We start from the raw sequence: 10,352 nt of genomic DNA on the forward strand, positions 1-10,352 counted from the left end.
GAACAAGCATAGTTGAGTATAGATTGCATGTGTTGCATGCAGAAGTCTCAAGTGTAGTCCTGACATTTGTAATTAGGGCTAGGAAAATCCCTGTTTGAAATCCTTGAAAGATACTACAAGATAGTGATGACACTAGATAGATCCAGAGGCACTGTTGAAAATAAAGTTCTTTTTGAGCTAGTTCTGTGCTACTCCCCATACTTTTTAAATTAGAGGAATCTAAAAGAAATATAACTAAGATGGGTATGGAGCTTGGCAGCATCAAGGAATGATCAATAAAAACATTATTGCTTCTGAGCAGTACATTCAAGACTTGGGTCTTGGCCTGTTGGCAGTTCCATTTATTGTTTATAATCTTCATAAAAATGCTTTTGCCAGTGCTAATCATGAATGTATACTCCTAAGAATGAAAAGTGAATTGATTTTTATCACCCTTTTCTTTCTGATGTCTAGCAATTGGCCGTACCCTAATTCCTCGCTACTTCCGCAGTATCTTTGAGGGCGGCGCTACTGAGCTGTATTATGTTCTGAAGCACCCAAAGGAATCCTTCCATAACAACTTTGTTTCACTTGATTGTGATCAATGTACTATGGTCACTCAGCATGGCAAGCCTATGTTCACCCAGGTGAGAGTGCAATGGTATTTCTCCAGCCCCAAGGCTTACCAGGAGGTACTTGTGTTTAATTACAGTCTTCATCATTTTTCACATATTCTTGTAAAGAGATCCCCTGCTTGGAAATAAGGAGTTGATAGCTACAAATAGAATTAGAACAAAATTGTGTTACAGTGTATTTTAAAATTTATTTTTATTCTAAAAGAATTAATAAAAATGCAAATGCATATAGCACAATTTTAAATTTAATTTAAATTCAGCATTATTTAGAAATGGGATAGGTAGAAAAATGGAGAGTGGAAATTACATTTTTAAAACCCAAGTACTGCAAAAACAAGGAAGGGAAAGATTTATATTCTTTGCAGACATTTTTTGCAGAGTGCTAGCAACCAGATGATTCCAAACAATATAACTCCTTCTATTACCCACCATTCAGTTAGAATTAAAGAAGCTTTTGGGATGAGAAGCGAAAGGCCAGTTGCCTTTTGGAAAAGCACCTTTGGGACAACCAACATCTGTTGAATATTTGCTGAGACATACAGAATATGCAAAGCAAATTTTGTCATTATCATATTACCCTAATTTTAAAAGAACAGGAAATTAATTTCATACCAGTCAGTGACATTGTCTATTGATTTATGAGAAAAGCACATTACATCTGCCCATCCCTCCAGATTCAGCAAAGACGGCCTGCTGAGGTGATTTCATTTGGTGGGTCCTAGGCAGCAAGCCTTTTCTGCTATCAGTTTTAATGACAAACCAGGAATTTCTTATTCCTAAAATTTCATTAGAATATGAGACTGGGATCCTGTCAGCTTTCCCAAATTGAGGAAGGGAGGGACAGACAGACAGACACAGACACACACAGAGACACACACAGGGGCAAAACAAAATTTTGTTATTCTTTTATTTGGTCCAGATGCAATTGCTCTTTAATGGATAGGAAATTTGTAGGATTTTTTAAGGCTTCTAAACCAGTAATCCTCCTTTATAGAAAGCTGAAGAAAGTTAAGCTAATGTTACTTATTTTAAAACCTTTGCAATGATTTATTCATTAAATATATTTATATAAACTGGCCATCTCACAATCAAGTGATTCTGGGCAGCTTACAACAAAATTAAAAACAAAATCTACAAATTAATATTAATGCAAATGTAAAAAGCCACAGAGCTGAAAACAGAATAAAAAATAGAATAGATGGAAGAGGAGATGTTAATTAACCAGTACCAATAAAGGAGAATATTTGTAGCTCAGGGTTGAAACGAGGGGTCCTTGGTGCTCTGAGCTTGCTTGTTTTCTTGCAGATGTTTCATTTCCCAAACTGGGTGACATTATCAGTGCTAGTAAGGAGTGCCATTTGCTGTCAGTTTATATTCTGGTGGCCTGTCAATATTGGTGGGGATGGTCTTAGAGATCCTTTGGTTGGGATCTTTAACACTTCTTACTAGCACTGATGATATTTGGGTAATGAAATGTCTGCAAGAAGACAAGCAAGCTCAGACAGCACCAAGGACCCCTAATTAACCAGCGGTCATCTCAATATTTCACCAGTCCCCTGGGGTCTCCAGGCTTGTTAACTGAATCTAAACCTGAGAAACCTCAAGCTAAAAAGCATGAGGTCAGATTTACTTTGGAAAGCAATTTTTCCTGTCAGATAAAGCAACAATTCTTTTAGGAATGTAGTCTGAAATTATAATGACTTCTATATCTCATGTTTTAATTTTAGATACCAAAGAATGAAAAATCAGGAAATAATCTAACAGAAGGCAGTTTTAAGAAAAGAAAAGTTTATGCCTGCTGGGAAATACTAATAGAATGTCTGATACTCACTAAATGAATTTCAGATGTGGTCTAATAAAATAGTATGACTCTGGGGATATAATTTGAGTAGTGGGATGCTATAATCTAAAAAGCAGTCCAGAATTTGATTCTATTATATGGCCCATAGACTTTATATACAAGCATTGAAATAATTACTTAAGAGAATACTCACTTGAATCTCATAGCCCTTTACATTCTTCTCTTCCAGGTGTCTGTGGAGGGCCGCCTCTACTTGGAATTCATGTTTGATGACATGATGAGGATAAAGACATGGCACTTCAGTGTCCGGCAGCATCGGGAGCTTATTCCCCGTAGCATCCTTGCTATGCATGTAAGTTCAGAGTTTAGTAATAGCTCCTGTTTAGACGGGGTTTAAATATTTCTGCTGTGTTTATGTGTTGATGCAACATATTTCTGTTTAACTGTTTTATTTCTGCTTCTAACATTCTCTCTCCAGGCGCAAGATCCCCAAATGTTGGACCAGTTGTCCAAAAATATTACTCGATGTGGACTTTCAAACTCCACACTCAACTACCTCCGAGTAAGTGCTTTTCTTTAGCACCTATGAAACTAAGAAATAAGTTCCTTGGTATGTCCTCCTCTATAGAATATAGAGGAGCCCCTTGGCCACAGCCACTCTATTTTACCAGGGTTCAGTTGAAGCCAGTTGCTCCTTATCCAGACCTCCAAAATCTCCAGGGACTGTAAAAGGGCATCCATAGCATCACCCAGGACATGACTGTACAATTGGGTATCATCCATGTACTGATGATAGCACAGTCCATGGTGACAGATGAGCTTCATATAGATATTAAAAAGGAGAGGAGTGAGCACCGAGCCCTGAGGCACCCCACAAAACGGGTGCTATGGGCTGAACCTCTCGCTTCTTACCAAAACTGATTGGGATTGGCCTCAGAGAAAGGTGAATGTTCTTTATTTTTTAACAATGTTCTCTATTGTTCTTTATTGATGCACTTTATTATTCTTTATTGTATGTCCCAAGTATCAGGCACTAAGAAATTGTTTTGTCAGAATGTCAGTGTCCATATCTGGCCAGGTTCAGATCAATGTCTCGAAATCTATCTATGGCTCCAGGAGGATTCCATCTGGATTGTCTTCTATTTCAGAATTTCTCTTTCTTCTTCTTCCTAACAGCTGTGTGTAATCCTAGAACCAATGCAGGAGTTGATGTCTCGACACAAGACCTACAGTCTCAGTCCTCGGGATTGCCTCAAGACGTGCTTATTCCAGAAGTGGCAACGTATGGTGGCGCCACCTGGTGAGACTTTTGACTATCCTATGCACTGACCAGTCAATCAGATGTATTTCCAACCAAGCCCACCTGAGGGCAGCAAGGCATTGGCTTCCTGCAGCTGGGATGCCTCGGGGCTTCGATGAGTGCTATCCTGTGCTAAAACGTTATCTCTGAAACTATAGCACAGGACGTAAACATGAAAGTGGAAATTAGTGTGGAAATGTAGATTTGCGATGAAGTTTGAATCAGGCGGCATATAAATTTATGAATAAACAGTGGGAAGTATTTATTCATTTATTCAGATCTTGCTTGGAACATGCAAATTTACAATTTGCCTATGTTGAAACAGTTGGGAACATTAGATTACTTTCACTAAAGGCAAGATATTTCTCACCAAATATTGTTTCACAAACTCCTTCATAGCTGAACCTGCACGTCAGCAGCCTAGTAAGCGCCGGAAAAGGAAGATGTCTGGAGGTAGCACCATGAGTTCCGGCGGAGGCAATACCAACAATAGCAACAGCAAAAAGAAGAGCCCAGCCAGCACCTTTGCCCTCTCCAGTCAGGTACCTGTAAGCATCCCCTTTTCATTCTTCCCTCTCCTTTTAACCTGAGAATTCCTTGGCCTGGGGCCACGTTTCATGCAGCTGAAGCACTCCCCGAAAGGATGGGTGATGCTTCCTACAACAAACCTGGTAGAATTCAGGCTTCTAGGAGTCCTCCAAGCCAGATTCAGGGAAAGAATAAGAGTGAAGGAATAAGGTCATGTCTGAGTCTATAAGCCAGCCAGAATTGATCTCCTTTTATCTAGAAATCTATTCTTGATTTTCCCTCAGAGGTTCTTTTTCAGCAACCTGGTTTAGAAAGGGAAAGCAGCTTAGTTGTTGCTATTAAATGAATGTCAGGAATCCTTGCTAATCTACTGTAGATGTCCCAGAGGTATTTATCTTGATTATGCCCATCCTATCTTACAAAGTATGGGACGCAGTGGCTCAGTGGGTTAGGACGCTGAGCTTGTCGATCAGAAGGTCGGCAGTTTGGCAGGTCGAATCCCGAGTGCCGCGTAACAGAGTGAGTGCGTGTTACTCGCCCCAGCTTCTGCCAACCTAGCAGTTCGAAAGCACATAAAAATGCAAGTAGAAAAATAGGGACCACTACGGTGGGAAGGTAACAGCGTTCCGTGCACCTTTGGCGTCTAGTCATGCCAGCCACATGACCACGGAGACGTCCTCGGACAAGCACTGGCTCTTTGGCTTTGAAACGGAGATGAGCACCGGCCCCTAGAGTTGGAAATGACTAACACGCATGTGCGGGGGAACCTTCACCTTTATCTTACCTTACAAAGTAAAAAGGATTAATATAATTCCTTAATGTAGCTGTTCATTTGAAGGCTGTTAGGGCCAGAGTTTCATTTTTTTGTGAGTAAAAGATACTCAGACTTCTTCCTCTTACAGTAGGTTACAACAGGCCTTGAACCATTCAGGTGGGAATTGAGAGGAGACTGTGATTCTCCAATATCCCAGGGCACCTATTGATTTATCAGATGCTGTTTGTGCCCAGATACAGTAGAAACAGATAGCAACATTGTTTCAAGTCCAGGGGTAATGTTCGAAGAGAACATTGAAACCTTCCCAAATAAGGTGCTTTCTAGAATGTTCTATGCCACTCCTAGTTGTTGAGTTGCAACACATCTGGAAGGTGCTAGATTAGGGAAGGGTGAGTAAAGGCTGAGACTAATTTTGATCCCTCATTCTAGGAGCATAGGGGGAGAGGTCCTCGCTGTTGTGATAGCTAGCTCCCTTGAACATTGTGATATGGGTCAGGGCAGTCTCCACCTCGATTATGTTTCGGGACCCTCTTCCCTCCTCAGGATGTGATGGTGGTGGGCGAGCCAACCCTGATGGGTGGGGAGTTTGGCGACGAAGATGAGCGCCTTATCACTCGACTGGAGAACACACAGTTTGACGCTGCCAATGGCATTGATGATGAGGACAGCTTCAACAACTCTCCCGCTTTGGGCGCCAACAGTCCCTGGAACAGCAAGCCCCCTTCCAGTCAGGAGAGCAAGTCTGAGAATCCAACGTCGCAAGCATCACAATAAAGCCCCCCAAACAGTGCCCAGCCGGGCCTATACTTGACTTGGCTGGTGCCCCATGGACTGAGTCGAAACCATTCTACCTGGACAATTGTGAAGAAGAGTGGCTGGCCAACAAGGTATCAAGGCCTATGAGCACTGCAGCGCCTGCCTGCCTACAGTTAACCTGGCCACGATTCCCTGCTGTCTGCACTCTTGGCTGTCCCCTTTAGGGCAGAATTGGAACAGTGGGCTTTTAGTCCCAGCAGAATTTTAATTCCTTCTTCCCTGTCAATGCATCCAGTGCCCTGGATACCACAAGCTACACTGTTAGGGGGTGGTATTCATAGCAGTCCCTTAGAGCCTCCAAGCTTTGGTGGATCAGCATGAAGTACCTTTGGAGGTCACAGGACTGAGTACTTAACATGGGCAGGAAAAATCTGGTCTAAGCCCCCTTCTGTCATTCAGTTTCATATAAGGAGCATCAAGAAGGTTCCATTTTAGCAGGAGAGACTTAGAGTCTTGTGGACAATGTCATGACTCAAATTGGTGCAGCTATGATTTTTGTGGGTTGAATTTTAAGCAGTTCATCTTGACTGTCTTAGAGATGGCAGAGCAGTAATTCTGCTTTGCCTGAAGAACCCAGAAAACCAATATGGCAGGAGATTATATGGGGTTTTAAATTTTCTGGAATGCATTAGAAAAATATTCTGCAGTTACCTGGAAGGGCACCACTTGTCCTTTTGGTCATATCCTTAGGCATGGGCTGTTTTGCCCCAACCTGCTCTTAAAGGAAATTGCCGTCCTCGTACATACCCCGCCCTCAGTATTTTGGGCTTTTTTAAAGAAAGAAAATAAAATTGTAAGTTTAAAAAAAATCTGCCCTCCCTCCCTATTTCCCCCAGTCCTGATTTTTGTACAGGCTTGTCTACTAATTGGGAGTCTTAGTTTTTGTATACAGTTCTGAGAGCTTCAAACCAAGGAGAGACTTTGCAAACTTCCTTTATACACTCCTTTGAGGACAGCATGGCTGCCCCACTCCCCGCCCCTCGCACCCGTGTAATTAGTGTGTGCTGCTGTTCCTGCTCCACCCTCCCCTACCATATCCCTCCCTTTTCAAATTTGTGTACCTTGTGCTTGTATATTTCTGCACTGTATGCTGTGTGTATGATGCTGTTCTTTCACTGTGTTCTCACTAAGGCAGCCGCTACCATTACCAGTGGTAGTGGGGGAGGAGTTGATTGTGATGGGTGTCCTTCTTGGGAGGCAGGACAGTTCAGAGGGTACTGTTACCATTTTACAGCAGTGCAGAACCACAGGAATAGGGCTGTGGCATCTGGGGAAGCAATATACCCACATTTTGCAAAGGGAGTGTAATTGTTTCTTCTCTTTATGGAACGGTCTCTAGGAAACCATTGCCCAGTCAGACACCTCCATTTTTATTTGAAGTGCTGGTACTAAATCCCCAAGGTAGCAAATCCACCTACTTATCTTTCTACCTTCCAAAGTTCTTCCTTAAAGCCTAGGTTTATCCTGTACAACTTGGAGAGAGAAAATGCTTTAATTATGTCACAGAGGCCTCAAAATTGCCATGAGTGAGGCATGATTTTCCATTTTTGAGAAGAGTGGAAAAAATAAGATATTTTGGCCACCTCATGGCCCAGACTGATTGTGAAATGGTTGCATTTAGAGCAGACATGTCAAACACAAGGCCTGGGGGCCAGATCCGGCCCGCAAAGTGGTTTCATGTGGCCCACGAAGCCATCCTGGAAACAGTGAGGGAACGGCCCCCACTGCCTTGGCCCTGGCCCAGAGACCCTCCTCCTGCCAGAGACCCTCAGATCTGTCCCACTCCTGCCCAGGCCCCCATAGGCACCCTTGATGCAAATGATGTAGAGCTGGCTACACCCACCCAGTAGGCCATATGCACTCTAGCCACGCCCACCCAGTAGGCCACGCCCACTCTGGCCATACCTATCCGGCCCCCTGAGGGCAACCACAATGCTGATGCGGCCCTCAATGAAATTGAGTTTGACACCCCTGATTTAGAGGGACAAAGGCTGCACTGTCACGGCACAATACTCTTTAAGCTTACTTAGGCTATTTCTTCAAGGTGATTTCTATCTGCAAAGATTTTTTTCCCCCTTTGCAGCATTATTTGTCATCAGTTTCCCTAGAGCTGCTAGTTTTGACCATGATTTCTCTTAACACTGAGAAGAATTTCCTTTCAAGTCATGCTCTGGAATCCTAGATATTCTCTACTCTGATGGAGCCCAGTTGGATGAACCTGAGATATATTCATGGCGGTTTGGTCACTTTTGTATTACTGGGCCCAGGTCCTACCCTGTGGGCAGGTAATTATAGCAACTAGTAGTGTAATTTACAAGGGATTGGGGTTTTTTCTGTTTCATTTCCTACTTCAAAATAAGAACATCACGTTCTCTGCTGCTGTGGCTCAGCATGTAGTGATGACGTGTCCTCTTGTCAGCTCTCTCCACCTTGTCCCTTACCACTCCCCTAGGGCACTGTAAAGCTTTTTTTTTTGCATAGTTTGTGCCATTTATGGTCATGTATGGTACCAATAAAACAACTTTTCGGTTTGGTGCTCTCCTTCCAGTGTCATTTCTCATCTGGATCTTGAGAAAGGGGGGGTCTGTTCTTACACGCAGGTTCTAGTCATCAGAATTCTGTTATTTAGGCTGAGCTAAACAGCTGATATGGTGGAATTCAAGGGCTAATACTTTTCTCTGCTGCCAGCATCTCCCAGTTTTAAATTGTGGCCCTTGTTTCCTGCTTCCCTTTCTAAACAACTCTGTGTGCTGATATAAGGCGTTCTGAAATCTGTGCACCAAGCAACTGAGAAATCTTGAGCCCATCTAAAGGTAACGGAAAAGTTTCTGCAGCTGAAGAAAGTATTCTTGTGTGTAAAGGGGAAAGAAATATCACAAAGAAGCCTGAGCCACACCGTTCCCACATTTGCAGGCAGCCAGGCAGTTTGTGGTCCAAATATGGTTGCATTGTCAGTTGTTTGACTAACAGAAAGTAAGGCAAACAAATTTGATAGAAATCATGCATGTCATGGAAAATGAGTTTGTTTGGTAGTTGGAACATTTCATCTTCAATAGAGTTCCTTATTACTGATTCAATCACCCATGTCGCGTTGGATAAGGAGATGGGGAGAAAAGCTAGCCATGTGCCTAGTGTTGACAATGTATGAAAAGAGAGAACGATACCTGAAAGATTTCTGTTTCACTAGCCAAGGGAACTTTAGCACTATATCAGCCTGCATCTTCCCTTCCTCCATTTTATAAGATGTTAATACCTGTGTCCAGTGCTTTTTTTGTAAAAGAAAAAGGTGCTGGAAATCACCCATGTCATACAACCCGCCTTGCCTACCCTACAAGGTTCCATCCAAAAAAGGTGCCGGAACTCCGTTCTGAGCGTTCTATGAGAAAAAAAAAGCCCTGCCTGTGTCTTTCAAAACTATTGTAATCTTATGCCATATTTCATTCTTGGAACCAAACTTTGCAACAGTAAAGAGACACAAGGCTTTGGCTACCTTTTCGCTTCTTCTCTCCATATAATTTTTTAAAAAATGCGGGAAATATATTTTAAGAAGCAATCAGCAACTTCTGTATATATACTGCTTAAACCCAAATCCTGAACCCATCATCATCTGTTAGACAGCAGAGGAACAAATCTGCTTCCGGCAACTTTGCACATTTTATTTTAAACATTTAGCTGATGGAGCTACAGTCACATCCCAATAATTTTCCTACCAGAATGATTCTTATGGAAAGAGAAAATGTACCTGCTGTTCTAATATTAATTGGATTCTTGACTTTCTGATGTCTAGCTTCTGGTCTCATTATTAGAAATGGTAGGTTTAGCAGCAGAAAAAGCTGTCATTGGTGGGGGTCATGCCCATATGGCTAAGGAGGCAAGGAGACTCAAAGTACTTTTATTTTTGTTTTTAATTAAACTTGAATAATATAACAAGATTGATAACATCGAGATTTGATTACAAAGTAAGTTAAATGTCAGGTCAAACTGTTCCTAGTAAGTCCTGATGGACAAAATTTGGTAATATTATAAGAAAGTGCATCATTCTGATCATAATAAGTTTGTAATGTAGTTTGCACTAAGATTGGCAATGAAAAACATGGGTTGCTGTATACAGGATACCACCATATTTCTAATAACATTTTTATTTTTCCCAAAAGAAAGAGTAACAAAGAGACAGCTAAAAGTTTGGTTAAGAGGGTTAAAGCAGAATCAAGCCTCATAGAATTAAGCCTTGCCCATGTTTTAAAGTGATAATCAAGAACAGAGGATAGTCTGGGAAGTTACAACCAAAAAAAAAACCCCTCAGAAAAAAAGGCCAACTCACTTCCATATTGGAAGTAAATTTGTCTCTTGTTATCTATCAGGAGCTGAGTTTGACTAGGAGACTTTAACTTTTTTAAAGGACGTCTTTTGAAGCCTATGCGTTGCTCAAGGCACCTATTCCATCCTACGAAGCCCACAAATGCCAAATGGGGTGTGTGTTGCTGTGTCTAAAAAAATTCAGTCCCATCTATACTTTGA

General features: G+C 41.9%; 1 protein-coding gene across 2 annotated transcripts in view; it reads left to right on the plus strand.

Annotated features, from left to right (window-relative positions):
* Positions 1–8,375, plus strand: part of LDB1 (LIM domain binding 1) — a 69,371-nt gene extending 60,996 nt beyond the window's left edge. Inside the window, exons 6-11 of one of the 2 annotated variants that reach the window (XM_083364365.1) lie at positions 454–626; positions 2,645–2,767; positions 2,894–2,977; positions 3,592–3,715; positions 4,115–4,263; positions 5,562–8,375. In XM_083364365.1, the coding sequence (XP_083220491.1) occupies positions 454–626; positions 2,645–2,767; positions 2,894–2,977; positions 3,592–3,715; positions 4,115–4,263; positions 5,562–5,792 (884 nt within the window). In that variant the 3' untranslated portion in view covers positions 5,793–8,375. The remainder of the gene's footprint in view (positions 1–453; positions 627–2,644; positions 2,768–2,893; positions 2,978–3,591; positions 3,716–4,114; positions 4,264–5,561) is intronic. The other variant, XM_083364366.1, reaches the window with a different exon arrangement.
* The last annotated feature ends 1,977 nt before the right edge of the window (positions 8,376–10,352 follow it).

The sequence above is a fragment of the Vipera ursinii genome (genome assembly GCF_947247035.1).
Source record: "Vipera ursinii genome assembly, chromosome: 5".
Lineage (NCBI taxonomy): Eukaryota > Metazoa > Chordata > Lepidosauria > Squamata > Viperidae > Vipera > Vipera ursinii.